We start from the raw sequence: 27,824 nt of genomic DNA, 5'->3' as shown, positions 1-27,824 counted from the left end.
AAGCCACACCCACTTTAAAAAAAAAGTATGAAAAGTGACGCTCAGCTGCTTGTGGTGTAGTTGTGAACTGACTCCACAGCAGAGACGTGGCTCTTCACATGAGAGCAGACCTCTGTGTTTTACTGCCAGAAGCCAAACAACAAAAGAGAGAAAAACACCTGGATTCTCATCTTTGTTTTGTGGATTGGACCGTCTCATTTTTGTAGCTTTCTTATACTCTGGGACCCGTTCCATCCTGCATCCATCTACATCACACGTCTGGACGGCTGATGAGAGCATGGCTGTGGTCCTGCGTGCGGCACTTCTCTGGCTGCTCATGCACAGCTGCCTGTGCAGTGTTGGACAGACTGACAAAGGCTGCATGAAGTGGAACCTGCTTAAAAACACAGATGATGTCTGCTGCGAGGAGTGTTATCCAGGTAAGAAGCAAAGACGCATCATTACTGAGCTCATGCCATGAGAGGGGACTTGTTCTGTTGCTATAATGAGTTTAAAGGTGTAAAGGTGAACGGTCGCTCCTTCAGCTCCACCGTCTTTTCCTGACGAGTTAAAACTATTCTGTTCTGCGATAAAAATACACTAAAACGCCAAAGGAGTCTGAGGACCTAAAACCATTCCTGCCCATGTGCAGCTCCTGAGTCATCCAACCACCACTGAGGAACCAGAGACGTTTCAGTGGTTTCACAGCTAATACCACATCAAAGTGAACAGGCCGGGATGAACTAACTGATATGTCAAATAATAGGGAGCTATTAAAGTTCCAGAGTAGTGTAGTTTTACCAGCTGTGGGGGGTTCAGGTGTTTTCCATCCAGCTTGGGGCTGCAGTAGAGTACAGTCAGAGTCCATGGATAATAAAGTACAGAATATAGGTACAGTATTTATAACAAATGTCCTGATTTCCAGTTGCACTGACTCACTACAACTACTGTGATTGTTCTCTTACACCTATTTATTGTGCTTCAGTCTACAGTATGTTACTGTCTAAATAACCAACTAAAGTGTGTCAACAAAGCTTACGATACATGATTTGTGTGTCTATAGGAAATCATGTTGTCAACAAATGTGGTCCCAACGCAAGCAGCCTCTGCGCACCGTGTGAGGCTGGGACGTACATAGAGAACCCTAAAAGTGACTGGTGTCAACGCTGTAAAACATGCGTAGGTATGTCCATGAACTCCAAGAGTCCAGTGGAATCACAAGCACATTTTCAGAGCAATCAGTGACAAAAGCCTTTCTGCTCCTATGGGTGTAGGCGCTTTGGTGCAGGTGAAGGCATGCACCACCACCAGCAACACGGTGTGTACCTGCAAAGAGGGCCTCCTCTGCGGAGACGCCCAATGTTCCTTCTGTGTCACCAAGTGTGGCAAAGGTCAAGAGCCCGAGAAACGTGAGTAGACTTCGTCCCATGCAGGTCACAGCGACGGGCAGGTTTAACGGAGCGCTTCCTCACACAGGTTCGTGCCGGCCGTGTCCCGACGGAACCTTCAACGATCAGATTCACCAGTACTGCAAGCCCTGGAGTACGAGGTGAGACGAGCTCGTGGTTTCCACGAATGACTGGTTTGATTCAAAAACCTGCGTAAAGAACACAACTAACGAATCCATTCTTCTCCAAGTTGTCCCAAACCAGACCAACAAATTGTGGCCAATGGAAACGCCTCCACTGACATTAAGTGTGAAAATGTTCCTGTTTCCCCATTGCAAAAACCCAATCAACCTGGTAACACACAACTCTGTTCTTTGCTTTAGCTGTAATTTCATTGTTTTTTTTTACTTTTAATCAAAGCTCTAATGTCTTTTTGTGTTTTTCCAGATACTGTAGGACAAGTGTGGCCGCTGATGTTATCCGCGGTCACCAGCATGGCTCTCATAGGCTTCATCATCATCGTGGCTGTGAAGATCCTCCGAAAGAAGAAGAGGAAGCCGAAGAAGACAGACAAAAAGACACCAATAGTCAGGATACCTACAGGTAACTGCTGATGTGCGCCATGATGGAATATGAGGCAATATTAAAGATGTTCAACATGCTAAAGCAGCTGTTTGTGCCACTTCTCCCTTGTTTAGACGATCCTATGACATTAATAGCCATCGAGTGCAGTTTTCACGAGGCCCAGCAGGAGCAGGGCAGCAGCACAGAATCACTGGACTCCAAGGACTCCTCAGACTCGTCAGGCCAGCTCATCGCCTGAACGAGAAGGTGCCTTTGAGAGTACACATGCAGGACACAGGATTTCCTGCATAGAACAGGATGTGATATCCAGTCACAGTCTGGAGGGAGGACAGCTTTGTTATCTTGGGGCCAAAGACAAAAACATGATTGTCCAGGTGTCTTTCTTTCACTTTTTTTTTCACTCACGCTATCAGAATAACTTTTGGTAACGTGAAAACAGGACGAGGTTACATTACAATTGTATATTGTTATTTTTTTGATTACACAGAAAACAATACTGGGAGGGTGGAAGGGGAATTCTGAAGAAAAAGACCCAAGTGGACAACAGTCTATTCATCATGTAAATTATGACAGCCAGGGAGTCAGTGCTTCCTCCTTTCATGACGTTTTAAAGATAAGATATGATCTTATCATTATGCTGGAACTTATGAAAGGTTTTAATTCATTAATCCAAGGACCAGTAACCCTTGAATCACCTCTTACAGTATTAGATTCCAAGTAGCTGAAAGTAGGTCAGGGGATTGTGTGAAATAAACCCGTACAGCTTAAATGACAGCCAAGGAGTTTCACTACTCTGGCATTTGCATGGCTGAGCGGTAAACCCTCAGTGTTTAGCACTGTGCTGATGTGCAGATGTGGGTGCGCAGACAGATTTTAATCAGGCCTAATACTGGGCCTCCAGTACAGTACCTACTGTATGCTTCCTAAAACAGAAGTGTTTACAGCTTTTTGTACATAGATAATGTTGTTATTGTAGCAGTGTTTTGTCAATTACAGTATGAGTTTAAGTTGGGGAACTTTATTTACCCAGGAAAACATTTAGGACATAGTACTACTTTATAGTATAAATATAGTATTTGTCTGTGGTCCTTCACAGTGTGTAGTTTACAGTATATGGTGAACAGAGAACTACTTTAAATAGTGATATTATATACAGCATCCTATTCTGTATACTATATTCACACACAGTACTGTATAGCCTCTATTACTATTAGCAGGAAGCATACGGACTTTCCTGGATTTGCTTCATTGGCGTAAAAAATTCCAGTGGAGGGAGATTCCCTCTTGGTCAGGTTATGTAGTAACAGTTTAATTAGATTAAAGATTAAAACCCCAGGGAGACTACGGTAAAGGAAGTCTTAGCTGGTAAATTACAGTATAAGTTTTAATGAGAAGAGTTCAGTTATGGTCCAACAGCACTGAGCAAGTTCCAGCATGCTTCTTAAGATTAGCCAGGGCATCCCAGACTGCTGATCACGAGCCACTACAATTTCAACATTCCTCATTCTAGTAGGTGTGTCATGCGGGAAACCTTAATGTTATACGCACATGTATCAAGTAAATGAGCGACGACATGTGCAAACTTTACTCAAGAGCCATGTGGGGAAAAACCCAGCAGTCAGTCCTGTAATTTTTTTATTGAGCACAACAAAGTGGGCAGCAGGCTCATTAAGAACTGTTCTGATTTGTAGCAGACGTGCCTTTCTTATGAAATGGAACATTTCAGAAATCTGCTGTGTGGGCCCATAAAATCCCATCTATAGTACAGAATGAGTCACAACTAAAGTGATGTGTTGTCTGCTTAAAGACCACAAAGTTCAGCAGGGGCTGCCTTGAAGAGTTACCACAGTACAGTTTGCCACATACTAAGACTTAATACCAACTGTAGCACTTTGTTTTTCCTGTCAAATGTGATGTCACTGATGTGTATGCTGGTTTTGTATATTTATTTTTCTGCCTCATGATATTGTAGTTACTGAACTTTCCTAAATTACACTGTACTATAAACATTGTGTTTTTCAAACAGCACTTTTATAAAGAACTGTGTGTATAGTGGCTCAGTCCAACTATAGAGTTTAACCTTTAATGTAATGTGTAAATGAGCAAACATTATATGAAAGAAAAACAACAAAACCTGGGAACATTATTTTTATAGAATCAAATAAATTGTCATTACAGTTATGTCGGAGTCTGTGTTACTTGGTTTGTCCCTAAACAAGAATAAACATGCTCATATGACTTGGATGTACAGAATTTACACGTGGTCTTTACAAAGCACTTCTATTTCCATTTAGTAGGCGTGAAACATGCTCATGTGATTGTCATTGTACTGTGTCATCATGACACTGCTTCACAGAAATGTTTACACTCAGATGGCAATTAAAAGGAAAATGTGAATGCCTTTTAATAGCTGAGTGAAAACACAGCTCAACAACAGTACAGATCTATGTCCTTCAAACATTCAGAAACCCCCATCGTTACACTCAGATACACTATCAAGTCATCAGGCCTGGGCAGTTTCCTTCTCTACAAGTGAAGCATACTGTACATACACCTTATACTGTAAGTCCACTTTAAACAAGAGAAGGAAAGAACAAACCAACAAATAAAAAAACAAATAATTAAAAATACTCACCACTGTAATTAAAACTTGTTTGTATGAAGACATAAAGACATGGCAAGTGTTGTCATTATTCACTTAGTTACAAAATATTTACTTCCATCAGATCTTTGTTCCACTGGACTAAAGTGCTATGTGGTTGCTGTCAGAATTTTTTTTAAATTTTCAGCATTAAAGTAATAAACAACAATAATTCTGTAGGTGATGTGAGATTTAGTGTCATTTTTGTTTCTGTTACAGATTATTGTTGTTTGCAATTTTCCTTCTTTTCTTTGGGTTTAGTACGTCCCGATTTGTCAGTTTGCCGTTTTGTGGGTGGGATGAAAGTCGGCTCCTCAAAGTCGTGTATGCCAGAACTTCGCACAGGAAGCGACAGACAAGTCGTGTCTATGGTAAAGCAGACAACTTTCATGTCCAGCCATTGTCTTAATATTTTTTTAATGTGATATCCCTATTGTTTGATGTACCTGTTTGTTCACCTTGGACGTTTTCTGGATCTTGCCTCCTCGCCTGAAAGGTTGGGTCCAACTCCTCTGCGATGTTCCTGATCTGCTGCGTTTGTCTGTGAACGCAGGTAGCACATTAGCAGATATAGCGCAGCGGTTCAAACAGTACATGTACTTTCTATATTCATGTAACACAATTACGGTATAGGGGAGACAGGACTGGATGGCTGGTACTCTGGGGAGCAGTCCTCAGTCGGGGAAGGAAGGCCCTCGGAGTCCAGCCTCTCTTGTTGGAACTTCAGCAGAGGACACATGAATGAAAATCATGGCGTCAGCTTGAACAACTATACTAACACACATTGAACTTGATAGTACATGATCAAAAAGGCAGACTTGTACCACACAGTTACCTGTCTCTCTCTTGCAGTCTGTCTGTCATGGTGACTGATCATTGCCCTGTGCTCGCGCCATGATGCTGGACCGTCCAGTTCACTGGATCTGCGCTTTGATTTAACTTCCTGCTTCTGCATGAAACGTGCAATTTCCTAGAGCAAAAACACACCAGATGTTAATCACACGGTACATGAGCAGCAGTAGCTCCGCATGATACCGTCCTACCTCATCCTGTGCCACTTGTGCAACTCTGAAGTCTCCCTCTGGGTAAGACCTACATGTAGCAGGCCTCGAGTTCTGTGTGGCAACAAGCATGGTAAATGTCAAAAACAAGAACAACACTGAGTCACAGTTGCTTCATTTAGCCCTTGTGATAATAATTGCTCTTACCCCCCTCAACAGACTTTCCTCCTCCTCCTCCTGCAACCTTCGGGCCAGTTCTTCATCTTGTAGAACCTGCTGCAGCTCCCCCAGGTTGAGGCTTGTGTTGCCCCGCTCTAGTTGCAGTGGTGTCACTGCAAAGGTTAAGTTTCAATCAAAAATCAACTGCCAAAAAATTAATGAAGCCAATGCAGTAATAACAGAGAATGTATTACATAGTGAAACACAGAAATTATGACTAATAAGAGTTGAATGAATGCGATCCCAAGAAAACAAAGAGAGGCAGACGATGCCTGAAGACCACAGATAAGAGTATGCAGCATGAACAGGCATGTTGACAGGTGTTAAACGATGCAATGCTGTTTAACTATATCAAGCCTGAGTCAAGCTTGAGTCACGCCCGAGTCAAGCCTGAGTCACTGACAATGTCGAGGAGAAAAGAACGCACACCCCGAAGACTCATTTTATAGATATGAAACAAGAAACTGCCCACAGTTCAGCCAGAGAGCCCAAATCACCCCTCTAGCACAAGGCTTGTCCTGATTAGATAAGAGAAGATGACAGGAGCTGGTGAACACACAGGGAGCACAGCTTTGGAAGCTTGTCCTCTGCAGAATGAAACTGGTGGCACGTCTGGCCGTTACCTGCTGCCATGTGCCTGGACCTATCCCTGGTTGAAGCCTCACGGCTGCTGAAGCTTCGGCTATGCTGGGGGGTTCTCCGATGGGGCCGATGTGCTCTTCTCTCCACTTGCTGCTGCTGCTCCTCCTCCTCTGAACTTACTCTCTCCTCTATGGTCCTGTGCCAGTGCCTGTGTTCGCTTGTGGTCCTCTTGACCCTCTGATGGTTTGTATTCCTCTTCCTCGCATAATCAGTGTATGTTGGCTCACTCGACCTTCTACTGCTCCGTCTTTCTCTGTTAGCATAGTATGAGTCTCTACTACTAATCTCTCCTCCATCGTACTCCGCATTATCATGCTGCCTGCCTCGGTCTTCTCTGTGATCTCTCCCACTGTTTTCTCTGTTTGATGATCTCCTCCTCTCCCTGATATCTCCATGGAAACTGTGCCTGGTTGTTGCGGCTCGTTGGAAGAGTCTTTGATGCGGTTGGGAGTCGCTGCAGGAGACCTCGCTCCCATGAAGCACCTGGCTGTCTCTGCTTTGAGGCAGTATTTGCAGTGGCGCCCCGTTGCAGCCAACCCTCACAGGCACACCCCTTTCTCTTAGGACCTGGCCTAGCATCTCCCAAACCCGATTGCTTTCATCGTGACGCTTGTTGGAGCGCCTGGTGTCTTCCTGAAAATGGACACGTTTGTCTGCGTTGTCCTTATAGCTCCAGGTCCTTGCCAAGTGTCTATTACTGTGTCTACGTCTGTCGTGTAGTCGGAAAGATTCATCGAGACTACACCGCCTTTCTCTTACGTCTTCCAAACAGGAATCTCTATCTTGATCTCTGCTCCCCCTTCTGCCCTCATTAACCTCAGCACGACTCCTTTCCTGATCATGATTTCTAGGCCTCCATATCTCCAGGTCATTATTGTCATAAGTCCTTGCATAGTCCACATACCGCTCTCCTCTTTCCCTCCAGCTTCTAGGTTCAACTGTAAAGCTGCTGCGTGCGCTATGGCTTCTTTCTTGTCGTCGATAATGCAAAGAGGCCTGCTGTCGAGGGCAACCTGTTATAAGTCTTTCACGTAGTCTCTGAGACAAGGCAGACAGTTGTTCAGCGAAAACGGTGTCTGAGTCCTCTGAATCCTCACTCAATTCACTTCGGTGCCTAATGGACTCTACGTGTCCTTGATTTGACCATGAAGTTGTGTTTTCATGTGCTGCTAGCCTCCTAGGGGAGACAGCCTTAGGCCGCCTTATGTCTGAATAGCTTTCAGAGGTGGAATGCTGCCACCTGGTGGTGGCAGACCGCTCCTCTCCTTGGCGGAGGCTGCTGAGTGTGTGCTGGTGTGGGGAAGGCAGTGCAGGATCATTGGTGCTGCCTTTAGTACATGTCAAACATGCAAACACAGAAGCAGGGAGGGTGAGTAAGGCTGTCAGCAGTGCAGTTAATGATGAGGAAACACATTTGTTACACATTTCGAATAAATGTTGGACATGCCTGTGACATTCAAAGTGTAGCAGGGAATTATAAAATGCAGCAAAATAAAACACGTTAATGAGGATCATATTATAATATAATAGCTACATAGGACATGTCTTATTCATGCAGTTGCATCTTTGGATTACTAATTATATAACAATAAAATACGGGATGATGAGGGAGAAAATGTTTTTTTTTGTTTTTACATCAACTTGCAGGTAATAAATAACCATAATGTGCAAGATTTTCTTACCTTACCAGCATGTGTCAATTCAATACTAGAGCTCCACATACATTTCCCCCCAGAAATCCAAAACGTTTCACATAATAATTAATTGCATACTTTCTAAAGCAAATGTACCTTCACTGTATCCCTCTGACTCTCTGCTTCTCCTTCGTATTATCTGCTCCTCTTCTTCCTGCATCTGTTTAGCAATTCTCTGTGAAAACAAGATGAAATAATGTTTGTCCATTAGATTAATTAGCTTTTAGTTACATATAATGGTAAGTTGCTTATAAAATAATAATTGTTATCTCGGTTTATCCAAAATTCTTATTTGTGCAACAATGAAAATAGAAATATGAGAGATTATTATTTTAAACACTGCTGTATTACATAGGTCAACCTCATGTACAGCATGCAGTGCTGTTTCCAACCAGAAGGTGGCAGCCTAACATATAAAAAAGCAAGCCAACAGTTATAAGTTAAATCTCAAGCACTTGGCTTTTTTTTCATGTTTTAAACAATGAAGTTGACAGTTCATCTCAGCATGATAACCTTGTCTATTCAGTGTATTTGTATGTCTGATATGTTTACAGACGATGATGCACTAAATGCTGAGCCACGTTGGTGCCACTGGGTTACAGTACAGTTTATTATTTGCCATATAAAGTTCGGAGTTGGATTAACAGACTTAGAAAAAAAACTACAAAACACACAAGGATTTTAACCCTCTTAAGTCGGAACAAAAAAAGTAAAAGACACTAATATTAACGGGACTGTTTGACCTGAAGAAACACCTCGTCAGTGAGCAATGGCTGCTTAATCAGAACCCATTATACTTGTCTGCTCTATGAAAGAGACATCAGCATATTCATCTATCAAACTCTAAGCAACTGCTCTCTGTAGGCTGCATTCCCAACACTGATCTGAGGTAAACGCTAACACAGCTCCTTTTGCTGTCCAATCAAGGCGTGTGTGTCAGCTGCTTTGCCAGCATCAGAAGGCAATTAGCAGCTTGCCACGGCAGGTTAGGCGTGGAGTGCCACAGGGATCTGGCATTTAAAACTGCAAATCCTGATGCCTCCCATTCCCTAATTAAAGACAGTCTGCAGGGGGCACCACCTCTGATCAGCCAGTCTTTAAAGAAAGCAAGCTAACAAATGAATTGATAATTTTAATATCATGACGCACAAAGAGGAGCTGCATCTAGATAGAAATCATTTTAACAAGGTCATATGGTATGTGACTTTTAACAAACAGCAGAGTAAGTAAACGCCGTACCATGGAGGACAGACCCTTCATGTCGGTTCCAGCAGAGTTCAAGCCCCACCCTTTCAATAATGGTTAACAAACCCACCATTTTTTCTGGACTTGCTCAAAACAAGGAGCTTTTATACTCTTGTCCATGACAGGCACCTCTAAAAAGGCAACTGCAGGGTAAAGGAAAATATTATGCTGCTGCAGCCTTGTGACGCACGCTGCTCCACTCCACCAGCTGGTGAGTTTACGTGGCTTTTGATTATGCAGCCACACTTATTTCAATTGGCGAGCTGTCAGATTAGTTTTTTTCAAAATAAACTTTTCCTAGCGCAGGGGATACATCTAAGGCCCCGAGCGGCACTTTGTGGCGAGCACCATTCATTATAGACTCGGCAAAGGGACAGAGGTGAACCACGAGATGCTTCCTCACCTGTTGGCATCACATATACATGTAAACAATCAAAGGATCTACAGGTGAAAATAATGAGTATAAAACCAGCATTTTCTGAGGCAGACATCTGCTGTATTACAATAGGTTTCTGACAGACTACTGGGATTCAGAGGTTTTAGAAGTTGCTAACTGAAATTGGCAGACATGTTTGGCCAGTGAAGAAGGACAAAATACATTCTAAAGCCCATGGGACCTGTCATAGAAAGTCTCTGGACCTGGTTAATGCTAGAAACTTGACATGCACAGGAAAAGATTTGTTCCTCTTTTAGGAGAAAATCCCTAATAACTTGACACACACAGGAAAAGATTTCTTCCTCTTTACAAACTTAGCTCTCACATGCATTACATGTAGCAGGAAACAAGGCAAGCTGTTCAAGAAGACCTTCCCCTTTCCTTCCATCCACAGCCAGCTGATACAAATACTGTGAAATCAGCTAAGACAAAAGAGATAATATTTCCTCGGATATATCCTCACCTCATCATCCTGCTCTCTTCTCCATGCCTCTTCAGCACCACGCTGCAGCTCCTCCTGTATGACACGGGCATATTCAAAGTCCTGCTCCTCTCTAAAGAACAGAAGAAGAAAAGGACTCATGTAAAATTTACTAAAGTGAAATTTACTAAAGTAAAAAATACCAATAATAAAAAATATATAAAATTACTGTACATGACCTACACTGTGTTTTCCCCAACGATTTCAGAAGACACTGAAGACCATTACATAGTTTAGTGGGGCCCCCAAAATAGAACCTACTGCATAATTTGTCCCATGCTGACCACTGTCCACCACAACACTTAAAAAAGCATGTCTTTAGTGGGTGTGTTTTTGGAATCGTAGAGGACGTACACTGATGTTTGAATAGTGATGCAGTGTGAGCTGTGGTACTGTACATGATCGTTTGAGTCGCTTACAGCTGTCTGGAAGCCTGTCTGAGGAGAGCGCTCTGCTGGGCCTGCTGCTCCTCCTCCTCATCCTGCAGTCTCTTGGCTACACGGATGTCATTCTGCACAAGCTGATTCTTCTGGATGTTGGTGGTATAATATTGCTCGACTGCAGGATCCAAAGCAGAGGGAAAGACAGAGGGTAAGTCAGTGAGGAAAACGTGCCCGATATAGAATATACGTAGTTGCTTAATATTTCTGGTGTAAATTTGTTCACTTTTAAGAATCAAGTGAGTGAATGAGTGTTGCATCTTTGAGACACTATTTCTGGCTTTCGCAACAAAAGTAAAAGTGAAAAATAAAATAGGGAAAACTTCATACATGACATATGTATACAGTATGTCCTACAAGCTCAATGATACCAATTTATACCGCAGGAGTAACAGTTACAAAAGCGTTTCGGCCTCATTGCAATCCAGTCTGCTCTGGCCAGCCATAAAAATATACATAAACACTTCACTAAATGATTCTAATTGGCAAAGTTGCCACAGCCAAATATGCCAACAGAACAACATTTGATGATTTTCTACTGATGAATCCCTTGCAGGGTCGCAGAGGGCTGGAAACTATCCCAGCAGGGTGAGGGCAGAAGGCAGGGTGCACCCTGAACAGGTTGCCAACCTATTGCAGGGCTGAATCAGAACAGTCAGAAAGTAGTGTGACATTGTACTTACTCTCCTGTTCCTGCAGGTTGTGTGCCAACGCTCCATCCTCCAGCACAGCAAAACACTGGCACACTAGAACAACAGAGTACACAAACAACTCAGAGTTATACACAAAGGTAAAGCGTTTATGGCCAATTGGTAGGGGGACATCAGCGTTTAATACAGTGAGCTGTTCTCTCAGTGTGATGATTACAAATACAGGACCAATGATTACAGTGATCACAGTATGCAGTTCCATCCAGAACAAAAGAGTGAAAGGAAGACAATTTTGTGGAGCTTTATGGTTCAGGACAACAATAGGATACATGTGCTGTGTGTTATTATTGCTGAACAGCACAGACAAAGGCTGTTAAAACGTTAGAAAAAAGCAAAGAACACTTCACTACTCTGTCATGAAATCACAGTTAAAAGGTATAAATAAGCTCACATAAAATGGCCGTCAAAACAGAGCAACACCAGAGGTCACAATGATTACTGCCCTTCTCAAGCAACCGAGTTTAGCATCTGCAGAGCAACATGTCCACCTCATTCTAGCAAAAGGAATAATGTGACTTGAGTGTGTGTATAATTTACACTTATATTTAGTAAGCATGAACATGCACACACAGGATATAAGGTACCTTTACCTTGCATGACCTGTTGTCATGACATAGATAGGTACATATCCTTCCTGTCAGAATGCTCACTTTGACTTCGAAATGAATATGCAAAGTTTGGGCTCCATCACCTGCAACCATTTACACTGGGTGCAGATGGTACCAATATATGCAGAGTGAAATGTATCAGTCTGTCATGAATCCAAAAAGCTTGAGATTATAAGCTCCTCATGCACCACCCTGTCCTAGCTGTGCTGTGGCAAACAGAGTCTCCTCTATCCTGTGATCCCATAGTTCTTCCACATGTTGTAATAAAACCAATGGATTTAAATTTAAAGCCTTGTCTTGTTTTGCACGCTGTAAAGATATTACCTAATGGGAAGTGAAACAAAGAGACATTGAATTTCTGCAGAAGTTGGTAAATTTGTGGATAGTTATTTTCTGCTGTAAATATGCCAAGTGTTTACAGTAGTTTTTAATGAGCCACTAGAGCCTTGCTGTACTGCAGCCCACCATAGTTTAAAGTCTGTCAAACAAGCTGAAAAGTTACCCGAGAGAAAATAAACAGAGAGGCAGCAGTACTATGGCCCAGCTGTTGTCTGGGTTTCCTTCATCTTTGCAGACGCACAGCTCACCGTGACCGGACAAAACTGATTTGCAATCTCACAGATTTTCCATCAGGGAACCTTACACTCGCTGGCTGTGTTTTCCCAGCACCAGGAGGAGAACAGAAGACCGACTTTACTGAGAGATTTAGCTCAGTGCAAAGCCAATTAAAAACACCTGGACTTCTAATACTCCATTTACCAACACTATGGCAGCAGGAAGGGTGGGACCTAGACACGATGGCATACTCCAGCCTTATCTGCAAGTGTTTGTGTATATACCCATTATTCACAATTATTTATTTTCCTGTTTTTAACACTGTGGTGATGCTTTTTAATTAAAAAGGTTATAGACAGTAATGTGTTGTGATCTGCCACATTACATTTAAACGTATTATCTTACATTAATGATGTAATTTAGGACGATACAATTTAAACATACTTAATATGTAATATACACTGTTTTAACAATAATTATGTCCATGTAATCTTGGCTGTCACTTTGACCAGTGAGTAAAAATGTTGGTGGGCTTCGAGGCTTCTATGGTATCTTTGTACTGTATGTTGTAGGAATGAATATTAAAAGCAAAATAGATGCAAGAACAGAAACATGCAAAGTGCCTTGAAGAAGTTACTTACTATCTGGTGATGCACTGGGCTGTGTCATCGTTGAGAACAAATGGGAAGCCTCAGGATTCACTGCAGGACTCATACACTGTGCTCACAGTCTACAGTACAGTTGTAACCATCTGTGACTAAATGAAAACAAAGAGAAGACCAAGCGTGCGTCCCATCAGAGCTCAACAATTCCTTGGTTTGCTTTCTTGATAGTTTAGAGTCCTCCAAAGCTCTATACAGTCCAACACATGCTGACGTGACATTCCTTGATCCCTATCTAGTCATTGTTTTCACATTCATGCTCCAATTGCTCAGCGTTCTCAGCTCTGTCATTATTACTTCACCTCACCTACCCACTACAGACTGATCCTGCAATACAATGTTAAGTTTCAACATTTAGATAATTAAAGGTCTGGGTTGATTTAACCAGTCAAACTGAGGATATCTCCTCTTTGTTTCAGTCTGTAAATAGCGAAGAGAAAAGAAAACATTCAACAATTTACTCAAACGCTAGTCTGTATGAGCAAATTGGAAAAAGTCTTCCTGCAGAGAATAAGTCTGGGTATGTTGAAATCTACTCAGTTCAACAAAACAATCAGAGTTCAAGAAAGTCACCCCGACTGTGCTAAGCCATTAGAAGGGTCCATTTACACAATTCACAAGCCCATTTGTCTACGAGTTAACCCGTACCAAGACAGACATGCATTAACACTTACACCTGTCGCGGCTCTTAAGAGACTATCCGCTAAATGGATCTCCAATCCGCCCTTATGCGTCCAGTCTGTCAGTGAGCAGGGATTAAACCAAATGCTTGATTTTAATCCAGCAGAACAAATGGAAAGCCAACATGTCTTCGTTATTCATCCCAAATTAGAAAGAAACAATAAGGGAAATATGGAAGGAAAAATGTCTTCTCTTTGCCTGTCTGTGTGTGTGTGTGTGTGTGTGTGGGTGGGTGGGTGTGTCCACATTCTGGGTTAACTTGTTTTTCCAAACTCAACTTAAACTATACTCACATTACTTTACAGGAGGGAGTGTCAAGAAAACGGGTTTACTACAATGGCAAAACAGGTTTTAAAAGGACAGAGCATTAGTCAGTAAGAGCCACAATATGTTAAGAGCAGGTCAACACAGAAATAATAAGGCCAACAAAAGGACTCTGTGTCTGTTTCCCAAGAGGACAGTACTGTAAATCACAACAAAAACAGCAGTTGAGGCCCGTGAGATAAGATTGTCTAGGCTAAAGTAAAATATGCTAAAGTTAAATTAGCAACCATCCGCTAGACGTAGTAGGTAGTAGTAGTAGTAGTAGTGGTAGTCGCTGCAGGGAAACTATGGAGGAAAGGGGATATTGCAAAGCAGGAAACCACGACCTGTGACCTCAAAATCCTAACGCTCAAAACAGTGTAATTTATTTGCTGACGTATTATTATTATTGTATTTTTACTCCAATATAACAAACCTCAACAGCTGCAATCCCTTTTACATTGAAGGGACAACATCTAATCATCAAAAACAAACTTATGCAGTTCATGTCAGGCATCCAATGCGCGGGACTTAGAAGGACTGACACAGATATCCCCATTCCATATTCACAGCCACTTGGAAAGCGCCTGCCAAACAAAGATGCTGGCGAAAGGAGAATATGACAAGGGTTCTATTTTCAGCCAAAATCCCCTACCGACCGCCCACACACTCACTCTCCCTCTTTCTCTCCACTCCTCCATGCGTACTGCATTTTGCACAGAATTTCACCATGAAGTGCAAGTCTGTCCCACAGCTCAGTGTTTTGTTAGAAATTGGAAGGAGTGAAACAGCCAGCTCATGAACTGGACAAGGCTGTCAGAGAACAATGGAAAGTAAGGGGTAATGAGAGTCTGGGTCAGCTGGGAAGAGAGAAATTAGGAACGTGGGGGGGAGAGAGGGGGAATTCCTCTGGGAGCCACATTCCCTCGACACATCAGCTATATCAGGAGCAGCCAGAGGAGGGACCAAACAGGAACTGATAAGGGGGCAGCGAAAACAAAGAAAAGTTGACTTGGCCGAGATTCTTAAATGGGGAGGAAAGTGAAGGAGAAGTGAGACACGGGGAACTACAGCGCTTATGGAAATTGAAACATAAATACCCCCAATGGGACTTTACGTAAACAAACCCAGTGCCAGCGCAGATTTACAAACCTGATAGGTTAAAAAGATGATGAACGAAAAAACTATTACACTGACCAGTCATATTATTTAGGAACTGATAGTTTCAATTTGATGGTAACTCCTTACTGGTGTGTACAGTGGGCCCAGCCTGATAAAAGCATGAAAATGCACAGTGAGCCCTTTGTGTGGGGAAACAGTGCTAAACTATGTCCCTTCATAAAAGACCTGTTTCTACCCTATTTATCGGTGTGCTGAAGAGGAGATGCAGACGCTTAGAGATTCCTCACTTGTCAATGTGATTATAGATGAGGTAGTTTGGAGATTATTGTAGTGGTAGGTTTTTTTCATGGTTTGTTTTATACTTCTAGTAAAAAACAAACCTGATTTTTCCTGGAAATTCTACATGAGCATTGCAGAGTACAGAAGCAAAAACCCTTATGATGTTTTCCAACATAGTTTTGAAAATGCCAAACTTTGTATTGCTAGAAAAAAAAAAGTTTTCCTACAGAAATGACTTCTAACAAAGATTCATTCATTGTTTTAATTTGCACGGGGTCTGTCTTAGCTCCAAATCTCCACAGTCGCGTCTGCTGCCTATAGTCAAAACATTAACAGTAACTGTAGGAAGCCACTTCTTATCTGAGCCGGATGTAAAGTACAGATGCCAAAGAAAAAATAGACAGCACAGATACACGGGCTGCAAGAACGGCTGTGGTTAGGTTCCAGTGTTGGTCAAAGGTTGACAGGTGAGGAAGTTTTGTGCCTGCCACGTTGAAGCGTTCATCAATAAAACACTTTATCCCAACCGGCTCCACGGTCAGCTGCACTTGGTGTCTGTGAGCAGGGACTGAACATAAACAGCGTTCTCTCTCCCAGAACACGTTATGTTCACACTGCGGGAGCTGCGTGGGAGCGAAGCCTTCCGAAAGCAACGTGCGTGTTCGTACCTTCTTGCACACGTGGAAGGTTGGACTGGTCGATCTCCAGCTCTGCCATCACTGTCTCATGGTGATTACTACTACCCTGGCACCGCAGAGAGGACACCGCACGTCACCTGGCAAATAAGTGGGTTTTAGCTCATTAATGTGATGATTACAGACAAAACTAAACTAATTACTCAATTACCAATGTGATAATTACAGACAAAACCGAAGTAATTACCCATTAATTGTGGAACTAGCTGAAGCAAAGTTAGTTGTTGTTTAGCTACAATCCCGCAGCAAGCTAACAATAACAAAAGATGCCGTTGACGTGAACTACGAGCGCAATAACCTTCGTAACGCCCCACTTTGCGCATAAGATAAACAATTAGCAGCCACACATTGACGAGGTCCGTGTGAAGAGTGGCCGTTTTGCTTTACCTGCTCCCGTCAGCACGGCGCCCACTCACACAGGCTCCAGCGCAGCGCTGCGTTGCGTTCGCCGCCTATTCAACAAGTACCAAACATGACAACACGGTGTCAACTTCAGAGTCCTCCGCGCGCTCCCTCACTTCCTCTCTTCCTTTCCTGCCGCGTCTGTACAATTATCCGAAATGTCACGAGCGTGCGTGGCCAATTTCCTATTTTAGTGTGGAGCTTTTTATTTTAACAGCTAAAGCGTTTTTATTTCTTCCCTTTTCGGTCCTCACTGAAACAAAGCCCCGTCGACCTGCAGTGCGAAGCCGGGGCAGGCGAACTTCTCCCACGGCGCGTCGCTCGCTGCTTCTTCACGGCTTCTGTTCGGCAGCTAGGGGGCGGGAAACCGCTGCTGCCTTCAGGGACGCGTCCAAACACGAGCTTTCTCCGGCAATAAACGCATTGTTTCGCTTGATGTCGGCTTTTATTAGTCGTATATAACAGTTTTCTTTTACAGTTGTTGGAAGACAACACGCAACTGCCGTAAAGTAACGCAACTGGAAGTCAGGGTCATGGACCTGGCACATTCAACCAAATGTACATTTATGAATCAAAATACGCAATGAAAACATTGAATTGTCTTTTAATCGTCATTCTTCCCTCGTACATTAGATATCACACAGACCTACACATCAGCCACGCACCCACTTGAACGTGTTCTCACTGAGAGTTAATATTTCCAACAGCTTGTGAAGGCAGCACAAAGACAGGCAAATGTTCCCAATCACTCAAAGTCTCCAACGGTAATTAATAACCCAACAGTGGTACAGGATACATTTTATTAATCTAGCAGTATGAATAAAATATTACTGTGATCAAAACTGCTTGGCCGCAGCATGTGACATCTTTAAAAGTCCCCATGCACAATCGAATAAAAACGGCCATTACTTCTGGTTCAAACTCAAAATTACCCGATTTATGAAAAATAACAGTCATTACCAGCATTTCCTGCAGCATGCAGCTAAATCACCCAGATGGAGCTGGGACCTATTGATTAATTTGGATGGACAAGACCCTTCATTGCTCATATGTCAAAAAATAATAGCCTATCAAAAGTCTCATTTCTGAGCAGGATAATGTGCTGCTTCTGAAGCGTGCCTCAGAAATGTCACTGAGAATTTATAGGCTGCCTTTTGCTTTTGAAGACTACAGATTTTGTGACAGATGCAATTTGTACTCTGTCAATCTGTGATTCTTTGAAGACAGATAAGATTAGGAAGGAACAAAAGAGTCGGTTTCAGGGGATTTGTCCCCTTGAGCCACACTTGGGAATTTATATTGCAAACGTATTTGCTGAAAATGTGTTAAAAATCCCAAAGTGTGGTGGGTAGTGGTTTTTTTAAACGTAACATCGCCCTCTGCTGGTGGTGCTAATTCAAACCAAATAACTTAGCTGCTGTGTGACGGACAGGACAGGTTTTCTCAAAGTTTATCCAGATGTAACAAAGACATATTCCAATGCTGATCGAATTGAGATCCCTTCTGGTGAAACTCCAACAAATGCCACAGCCTTTGTCTGTTATGTCAATGTATTTATTATAAGAGTCTCTAGCTAGTAGGAGCATACAATGTTTGTGTATTTATTCCTCAATATGGTTCTTATCATGACATGAACTAAACCTTTCATCTGGAAAATGTGAAAAATGATTTGATTTAGAGTAAAGCCTAACATCTGGATTCGTCTAATGCACCAAGACAAATCAAGTCCTTGGCTTATTTAGTGCGTCATAAATAAATCTCCTTGGCGATTGTCTACTAAAGTCAGGTAACTCAGTTTAAAGGTGTAACTGTGACACATCTGTTTGTTTGTCTGAATGCTGTAGAGTGTAGCTTCACTTACTGGGTACTGATTGATTTGATTTGAAAATGAAAAGTCTCTCATATTTGGGAGGTCTTAATACTGTATGTTTTACTCATTTGTCTCACAGCTGCAGTTGCTCATTTGAGATTTGCTTTTTTAGAAAAATGTTCACCGTTGCTTGTAATGTGCTTTAAACCACCCACCACCTCGATTGTTGTAGTCAAACCAGGCACATACTGTACATAAATCGCTGCCTACGTGCCAATGCTGCACTTACAGCTGTACTTTGTTCTCTGAAATGGAAAAAACAGTCGATACTGTCCCTAATTGTTTTGGAGAATTCTACAGTTTTACTGAATCTGAACCATTTTTAGTTTTGATTTAGCTTTTAGAGGTTCCCGAAATAACATTAATCCATGTTATGCAGAATGAATCCCCAAAAACCGCAGCATATATCTTGATAAGAGGTTAAACTTTGAGCACCTGGGAGACGACTACTTTAGAAGCTGGAGCAACCTGCGCTTGGCAGCAGGGCCTTGACTTGTGCAGCAAATAAATCTTAATAGCTTTTCATGACAACAGCAGCACCTAATGGAGTGTCTGGCCTCCTGACCATGAAATTAAATGTCACTGTCGCTTCGCCGACCCTCATCATCATACAAGAGACTGAACATTGACGTCACTCCTCTAATAAACATACAAATTTAATACAGGGGTGCAAATGTGACTTTTTATATAGCCGTCTGCATCTGTCCCCCAGTCGCCCCAACCAATAGGAAATCGTTTCTAACTTCGTCCACTGATGCAAGAGGAACTCATAAAGGCTGAGTTTATTGAGTGACTAAGAAGCATAAATGTAACCGTGTAACGTAACAAGATTTCTAAATAATGTGCATAAATCAACCAGATTCAGTGACCCATTGAAAATTCTCTGCTGGTTTAAAATGTCAGCTGGCTTATAGAGAACAGGGCCCAGGACATTTAAGCATGTCTACGAGACCTCTGCGAAAGCAATTACTCTCTGTGGTTTTATTGTGTGCAGCCGTAATTGTGAACTTTTTCTTCCTCCAGGGGTTTAAATCGAGAGAATTCGAAAAAAGTTGAATGAGCTGGTAGCATATGAACATGAGTCATTTGGCTGCCCACACTCTCCACCTGCTCCCCTGCAGGATGTCATTCAGAATGACATCTAAAACAGCTGCTTCAATCCCATTTACAAAGTCAGAAAAAAACCCCAGTCAATCAGTCTGAGGAGCTGGTGAAACGTGCCCATGTCCTTGAAGCTCAGACCAGGGTGCTTGTCCTTTTATTGAGCCTATAATTCACCGGTGACTGGCTGCTGATTTATCATAGATGCTTAGATAGGATGACACTGTGGATTTTGCTCCTGGCTGTTGTGACCAGGAAAGGTGTGCGTGTTTGGTGTGTGGGAGGGGAAAGGCTACAACTGTAAGTATATAATAGAGTCGGGACCCTCACAGCCAGTACGACTGGTCTTGCGGAGAGCTCCATAAGAATCGGAAGCACTTCCAGCAGCTGCCGAGTGATGAAGTGCAACCATCTCCTTTCCCTGGTCTTTCTGCTCATGGCCTCTGGCCCCCTGCTGTGCCACCCCATCACAGAGTCTGCTGAGATGCCTTATCTGGGGCCTGGTGAGTGGAACGTCACATCTCTATAATAGTGTAACTGCTATTCACCATGATTCATTACCTTCAATAGCGCTTTCAGTAATAAAGCGTAATTTATAAAGATTAATGTCAGGAAAGTCATGACCTGAGGCCTGAATATTTACTTTACGGTCTCAGTGTTGAGCACTTGTTCTGCCAAAGTTCAGCACTTGGATCATTATTACAAGGTTTTACCAACTACCACTAACTGATGCTTGACCCAAGTGCTCAGTACAAGTACTTCAGCAATGCAAATGTTGATAAATATGTATTTAATTTTACTTTTCAGAAAATTTGGCCTAAGAAGCAAATTCTTATAATTAGCTGAAAAGTAACATTTTCTTCCTGTGTCTGATTGTGTGTGTTGCTAGTCTCGGTGGAGGACAGAGGACTGGGCAACCTGAATGACCTGTCCCTCTCAGAGCAAACCTTCTCTCCTCAGGATGACGGTCTTAGATATTCCAGTCTAGATGGTAAAACACACACACACACACACACACACACACACACACACACACACACACACACACACACACACACACACACACACACACACACACACACACACACACACACACACAGCAGGACTAGAACACTAGTTGCAGGTACATTGTGCCTTTTTTCGCCCCACTTCTTATTTGGTTGACATTTACTTACACCCACACAAACGTGACTCATGTTTCCTTTTTGTACAGGTGTCGGAACAACAGGTCTGATTCCCAGAACCACGAGAAGACAGGTCTGTTGTCTACAAGCCCTCAAACTGCAAAGAACGTAAAATATACTCTTTGTTTAACACCGCTGCCTCATCTTCTCCCTCAGGTCCTCCTGGAGAAACAAAGTCTCCTAAATCCGCTGAGCCACGTGCTGGGCGTCAGAAAGCAGTTCAGGAAGAGAACGGGGAATAATGAGTGTTTCTGGAAGTACTGTGTCTAAAACTGACAACATGCACTAGAACACACGCAGACAATATGAGACACTGCATCCATGCGTACTGTCTGTATATACTGTATGCATAACACTCACACACCCACAGGGAGCGCTGCAGAACAGCTATAGGTCCGATCGAGACATCATCAAGACTTTTAGATGATTTGTTAAAGTTGCTTTTATGCTGTGTTCAACTTTAAAACTTTATTTAAAGTTTGTTAAATGATGCATGACCAAATGTCTACAGCACTGTGCGCTCATAAAAAGTAATAAAAAGGAAATGTGATGCTCTCTTCTCCTTGTCTTTCCTTGATGACACTGTGATGTGAGAACACACAAAGCGGCAGGATCCGTTTCAGTGGAAACAAAACAACAAGCGCAAACTCGCTTCTCGAGTTTTCTTCGTTTTTTCCTTTTTTTATTATTTTACAGCAGAAAGAATATAAAGCATTCAGAAAACATCTTCCATATTTTAAGGGCAATTCAAAACGTTTTGCATGGCTTCAGCAGCTGAAATCTCTTTTTTTTCTTTTTTTTTAAACATATCCATCGAGTCAGTGACGCTTGTACATGCACAATTACAAAAATAAAACTTACAAACAAGAGAAGGGAAGAAAACGGAGGAAAGCAAAACACATTAGGAGAACCGAGAGGAGATGAAACTTTTACGGGGAGGGGTCGGGAGCGGAGGAAAACTGGGTCACATAACAGGGAAAGACAGAGAGAAAGACAGCTATTGAGAAGAGGAAAATATATCTAACACTAGTTCACATGCAAAGTGTCGAGGACCCTTAACTTTCTATCAAAGCAGGGCCTTTTTTTCTTGGTTTGGAATCGATGAAAACGTGCAGTTCGGCAAAGGGTGCCATATAATTGCTGTCCATAAACTACTGAATGCTTGTCTTGCAATACTGGCATTTGCATAAGAGTAAGTCGACTACATGTGTCCAATCATTTTAAACTTCACTAGGTCTATAGGTCTCCACAAAATAGTTCTTTATTGCTCTGTGTCCACGAGTGGAATATGTGTAAAACGGTTTCTGCTCTGTTGTCCTGATGTGCCTACCTTTCTCTGGTGTGGGTGCGTGGGAAAAAGAAGAGGAGGAAAGGCAGATTCCCAGGTCGATTGACAGAACGTCTTGAAAGTGAACATAGTCTACGCTAGAGGAGAGCCTGTCAGCTGACCCGCCGTCCCATTCACAAATGGCAGTAAAAACAAGATTTGCAGGTGAACTTTTCATAGGATTATACTCATCTTATATATCTTAAATACCCTCTACATGTGAAGGAAAGGCCTAAAGAACCGGCCAGAATTATTCCATGATCCAACAGGTTTCTATGAAAGAACGTCAAATCATTTATCTCAGGGAGCTATATATATATATATATATATATATATATATATATATATATATATATATATATATATAAAAGGATATTGAACTGAACTGTTCAACGCAGCACAGAGGAAATTGATTATGTGTCACTGTCATTCATTTTAAAGACTTGAGTATTGCAGTGGTGGACCTGTCTGTCCTAGATTCTTCGCCAGAACGGTTTTCCCCATTTCTTTTTTTTTTTGAATCACGTGTCCTGCTCTGTTTCCTCCTCCCCATTTTGGCACCCTGAGTAAAAATACAGAAGGGAGGTGATCCAGTCCCTCAGCTTGGAGAAGAGCACGGCCGCCTTCGCTGCTCAGTGTTACATGTGAAACGGACACCGTGACGTGTCTGCATGTGTGCTGTGCCGTGTCTTGTGCGTGTGTGTATGTGTGTACCACGTGTTACTAAAGTAATACTTGGTATATACATTATACTGTCACTATGGACTCCAGCCTCGTCCAGCCGCCCTATTTAAATTTGGGAGCACACTGATCACATCTAAATGAACTTAACAAATAAATAAAGAAATAAAGAAAAAGTCTAGAAAATTAGAGCTGGCCAGAAACAATCCTGTCCTCATTCGGTGCCATGAAAATCAGCTCATATCGTAGGTGCGTCCTCCTGTCTGTCTGCGACACGTCAAACCAACGTTCATCATTTTACAGAACAGTAAGTCTTTTAAAAAGTCTATCTGACTACCGATTCTAGGAAAATAAGCATGCTTTAGGTGCTCTTCTGTCACCCAGTTAACTATTTTACCCATGCAAGCATAATAAATCCATCTCCCCTTTTGCCACCACGTTGCATTGGCTACGCATTCTAACCACAGACTAGAGGATGAATGCAAGGCAACAAATTCCAGTAGTGGCGTTTCTAAATGTGACCTTAACAAGCTGTTCCAGTGGAAAACGGGAAAAACAATACTTAGCATGTCAACAAGCTGGGGTGCTGCACCACAAGTGGTGCGCCGAAGTAGAGGATACAGCACTGGATGTGGGTGATCATGTTCATGTCATCAACCTCAGGTACATTGGATGCATTGTGACACTGGGCTGGTGTGACCAACGTATGAATAGGCACTTTCTACATAAACACTGGGAACGTAAAGTTTACATATAAGGTGAAAAAGCAAAGCAAAGAAATTCCCAACCTGCAAAACCACAATCAGAGAAATTTGGCCTAATAAGTACTTAACAAACATGACAACACTTTGATAAAGGTTTCTCAGTGGCACTTGGCTGAATAATCACATGTAATTACTTGGATACAGGAAACACTTTCTGATCATTTTGGTAGCAATATATCATAGGGACTAGGCAGCAACCGACAGGCGACTCTAAAGCAGCAGCTCATGTGTATTCTCTGTCAACTTGATCATAAAATGGTTGGATCGGTTAATGGAAACCATCACATAGAAGATGCATCGTCTCACTATTAATTATACGATAAATGGCACCATAACACTGCAGTCACTCTGTTCAGTTACTCTGCTCGTGAACAGCAAAATTTTAGTGCTTCGATGGAACCTTTTGAGTTTTCAGCTGCTTGACAAAGACATCAATTACGTTCATTACCACGTCAGACATCTTGGTTGTGAATGTGACCACGGCAGCTGAGATCGAGGATCGCTGGTAAAAACAAAGAAACCCCAGAGATCAGCCCAGATCTGATACGTCGCTGCACGGTTAAACAGGTGAATTCAAACCTTTTGCCTGACAGAGTGTTGACATGGTTTGCTTTTCAGGGACACCGTGGGCAAACGCTGCCATTTACAATCTTTAGATCAGACAAGCTACCCCAGTAATGCATCACATTCCATTTGCAATGACAACAAAAAGTTAAACTTTGCTACGGTGAAATTGGCGACGATCAAATGCTTCAGTTATCTGGGAATGTTGGAGACATGAGAGACTTAAATGCTTAAATATGACTCCCTTATGCAAACTGTGCACCTCATTGTTCTAGTGATCCTCGGCCAGTTGTGACCTTGTGGTTTTCAGTGCTAGTATGTTTCACTGTATGATTATCTGTTCTGCAAAAAGTAACTTAATTCTCTTCTTAAGCTATAGAGCATTCACGTACCTTGGCACCATTGGCAAAAAATTCTTGGTAGCCCAAAACAAATAAAAGGAAACAAATGTAAACATAACTGTACTTGTTTTAAGATAATTTTGCAGACTAACTCTAAATACAGTATTTTTTGTACTTTTTCATATTGCAATAATTTCATGCTTTAGCAAAATGTTCTTCTCAAGAACAATGAAAATAAAATAAAATACTCTTAATAGTGAAATAGTTTTAACTTTACAGAGCATAGCCACTACTGCTTTTGTTGTTTTTTTCCCTTTTTGACTCTGTTCATACTTTTCATGCACATAACTCATTTTTATCCCACTATTTACACTATATACAAACAGTACAACCTTACTTCTTAGGCATTCAAACAAAACTATACAAATATTCTGTTTTTGTCTCTTACCTGTTTTTGACCCATTTTTAATGAATAAAATAATATATTTCTAAAATACAATCCCCTTTGGGTAAATGTTTTTTCCTACGTACTTTCAGCCTTCTTTATATACAGAAATCGCTCAATTGTCAAAAATATGGATTTGTCAAACCCCTATTTTGGGACAAGCTTAGGGACCCTTCAAAGAATCTCTAAGACGTCAAGGCAATGTATGTGATCTTTTCCTCAAAAGCCTTTACAGGCTCTGAAGTTAATTTAAAAAGAACAGTAATAACCTGCATGACTATAACCATTACAACACAAAATAGGCAAGTTCTTCTCTCGTCAGCTTTCAGAGGAGCAACTAATTGATCGAGGCGAACGGAGACTAAACCAAAAGGAAACTGGACAAAACAGGAGGGGCGGCTTCACTACTGAAGTTCAAACTTATGTAAGAGAAGATGGATATGCGTACCGTCATAGTGGAAACAAAACAAATCAGAGGATAGGCTGAAAGACTAGACCATAAGTACACAAGCAAAGACGTTTCTTGCCAAGAAGTCATGCATTTTCAACAACATAGAGTCTGAAGATACAGATCACCAATACATTAGACATGATGGAACAAATTCATCGGACAATATGGAACAAATTCAAGTAATAAAGTGACAATATATACGATAAAGCATAGGTTTTTTTAAGAAATGGAAAAATGGAAATACTTTATCCTGTATCTGCATTAGCGTGTTAAACCCCGACTACATTCATTTGTAGCTCCACCCATGTGGGCAGACTGGTGGAGTAGACACAGTGGGACAAGAGGAACTGTTGAGCTAAACTGAATATTATATCACCTACAGCGGTAGACAGAAGTGGGTGTGTACGTTGCCAATATATTTGGTTAAAAAATCCTTCTTCAAATGAATCAATTGGTCACTTAAAAAATTATGAAATGCAATAAGAGCCCAGAGTGTTTCAGCATGGTCTTCCTATCCTCTGAGATTTTCTGCAGCAGCCTTTAAATACGTCTCTTTAGGCCCTCATGTGTGACAGTCCTCCTCAGAGGACTCAGAGTCCTGCGTTCGCTCCCTTCGCTGTCTTAAAACCTCGTCACGTCCAAAAAGCACAAAGCAATCCATGAAAAAGTGCAAAAAATGCCATGAAGCAAATGTTCTGCACCAACCCCACCCTCCACCCTGTCCCTTTGAGTTTATAATCCCACAGAAGTCTGACCAAAAACCAAGTCAGTGGAAAGAATAGATATGTGAAAAAAATGCTGTTGTACATGTAATCGTTGAACCAGTAACACTGCAGGAATCGTAATAATCGCAGTGCTTGCATTGACGTTTTGTTTTTCCATTTCTCTTGTAAAATGTTTTGTTACAAACGAAAAAGAAAAGAAGAGTCAGGAGAGTGATGTCATATAGCGAGGGGGCTCTTCTTCGGGGTCTCATGTTCCCTGGCCTTTTTCAATTCTTTCACCCTAAAACACAGAGAGAGAGAGAGAGAGAGAGAGGCGTTCCATGAGTACAACATAAGGGACTCAGGAGACACAGACAGACCCAACAGTGTCACTGTTCAGCCAGGACAACAAGTCAAATCAGCCAAGATCATCAGGAACTACTGTGAAAAGAAGCATCAGTAAGGAGTTAACGGAAGTTCGCATAAACCAAAGATAATACAGAATTATTGCACAGTTACAGAATCATTTCTGTATTATTGTAACATTTGAGATAAGATTTTCTGTTGAAATAAACAGACATCGTCATGAAAGGATAATCTTACTCCAGAAATCTCTGACTTCAAGTCAAGTGGCAATGATGCAAAATATTGGAAAACGTGATCTACTACAGCAGTTCACACGAAGTTGGGCTTTTTTATAGTCTCTGGTGTCAGTAGGTGTCACAGTATTTACTTTAGTAGCTACTACGTGTATTATTGTATGTTTCTGGTTATTCTAAGCAGAAAATTAGCATGATGAAACTGACGCAGCTGTTTGAATGCATGTTTAAATGCGCCCAACTACACGTGTGTTGCATCCATTCAATTCCAGCTGGCGTATTCCTCAATAAAGCTCTACATTATAATCACTACTGAGACAGGATTCAGGAGAACATGAAAGTGAACGGTAAGAGGGTTAAAAACCACAAACGGTGATACGGTCTATCCCCTCTGTAGAGCATCTGTTGTACTCTGTTCTTCATGTTTTTTGTATAATAAACCAATGGGCATAATGAATTCAACAGTTTCACACAGTCCCCCTCTTAGTCTGTCGAGTGGCTAGAAAGGAGACACACAGCCAGCCAGACAGACAGCTACACTTGAGAAACAGCGTTGGCATGCCTAGAGGTAGGAGAGCAAGACCCAGAGTTGTCACCACTTGACATGCAGCAGAATAAAACACGCTTGAGAAACAAAGTCCCGTTCTTGCACGTTGGCCAACTGCATACCCACAAAAATGAAATAAGAAAATCATAATCAAAATCATTTCCAAGGAAAGAAAGACAGAGATAGAGTGAGTCAGAGAAGAGCCTGTTTAGTGTTGCTGTGATATTGTCATTCATAAGCATTTTGTTAGTTTGAGATTTTGCTCTAAATCAGAGCTTCAGTCCACCTGTGGCTCCGGTCGGCAGCCTTCATGCAAGCAGGCATCAAGCAACAGTGATGGAGAAGGAGGTAAGGAGGGGTGGGAGAAAGAGAAAATGAAAGTAAGGAGAGGATGGAGAGAATGTGAAGGAGTTAATTGAATTATTAAAGATTGAGAGGCAGAAAGGGAGATAAGAGAGAAGAAAGAGGTGGACAGAAT

The 27,824-nt window shown here is 41.9% G+C and overlaps 5 protein-coding genes across 20 annotated transcripts in view; 3 read left to right on the top strand and 2 right to left on the bottom strand.

Annotated features, from left to right (window-relative positions):
- Positions 1–27,824, top strand: part of LOC114858601 (matrix remodeling-associated protein 8-like) — a 97,129-nt gene that overhangs the window by 27,020 nt on the left and 42,285 nt on the right. The window lies entirely within an intron of this gene.
- Positions 56–4,196, top strand: LOC114858803 (tumor necrosis factor receptor superfamily member 9-like). The gene is made up of 7 exons (XM_029156405.3): positions 56–419; positions 1,043–1,162; positions 1,254–1,388; positions 1,456–1,528; positions 1,618–1,721; positions 1,815–1,970; positions 2,066–4,196. The coding sequence occupies exons 1-7, from the start codon at positions 278–280 to the stop codon at positions 2,188–2,190; spliced, it is 855 nt and encodes a 284-aa protein (XP_029012238.1). The 5' UTR covers positions 56–277; the 3' UTR covers positions 2,191–4,196.
- ccdc187 (coiled-coil domain containing 187) lies at positions 4,086–17,080 on the bottom strand. Of its 6 annotated transcripts, none has more exons than XM_029156401.3 (14): positions 16,754–17,080; positions 16,340–16,446; positions 13,266–13,381; positions 11,435–11,497; positions 10,731–10,869; positions 10,294–10,384; positions 8,246–8,324; positions 6,437–7,783; positions 5,802–5,926; positions 5,637–5,708; positions 5,429–5,563; positions 5,220–5,314; positions 5,052–5,134; positions 4,086–4,959 (listed from the first exon to the last, which is right to left on the bottom strand). In XM_029156401.3, the coding sequence occupies exons 3-14, from the start codon at positions 13,336–13,338 to the stop codon at positions 4,814–4,816; spliced, it is 2,448 nt and encodes an 815-aa protein (XP_029012234.1). In that variant the 5' UTR covers positions 13,339–13,381; positions 16,340–16,446; positions 16,754–17,080; the 3' UTR covers positions 4,086–4,813. The 6 variants fall into 6 exon arrangements, with proteins under 6 accessions (XP_029012234.1, XP_029012232.1, XP_029012235.1 ...); XM_029156399.3 differs by having other exon boundaries at positions 5,040–5,134; positions 16,754–17,076; XM_029156402.3 differs by lacking the exon at positions 13,266–13,381 and having other exon boundaries at positions 5,040–5,134; positions 16,754–17,075.
- On the top strand, positions 17,243–22,099 carry LOC114858804 (urotensin-2-like). The gene is made up of 4 exons (XM_029156406.3): positions 17,243–20,242; positions 20,629–20,730; positions 20,953–20,996; positions 21,080–22,099. Exons 1-4 carry the CDS (start codon positions 20,137–20,139, stop codon positions 21,191–21,193), a joined length of 366 nt encoding a protein of 121 aa, XP_029012239.1. The 5' UTR covers positions 17,243–20,136; the 3' UTR covers positions 21,194–22,099.
- Positions 21,576–27,824, bottom strand: part of camta1a (calmodulin binding transcription activator 1a) — a 232,346-nt gene continuing 226,097 nt past the window's right edge. For all 11 annotated transcript variants that reach the window (XM_055510029.1, XM_055510028.1, XM_055510026.1 and 8 more), the window contains one exon: positions 21,576–26,501. In XM_055510029.1, coding sequence (XP_055366004.1) covers positions 26,438–26,501 — 64 coding nt within the window. In that variant the 3' untranslated portion in view covers positions 21,576–26,437. The remainder of the gene's footprint in view (positions 26,502–27,824) is intronic.

This window comes from Betta splendens, chromosome 7 (genome assembly GCF_900634795.4).
Source record: "Betta splendens chromosome 7, fBetSpl5.4, whole genome shotgun sequence".
Classification (NCBI taxonomy): Eukaryota; Metazoa; Chordata; class Actinopteri; order Anabantiformes; family Osphronemidae; genus Betta; species Betta splendens.
The sequence above is the reverse complement of the archived record's forward strand: the minus strand, read 5'-3'. Positions and strand labels throughout refer to the sequence as shown.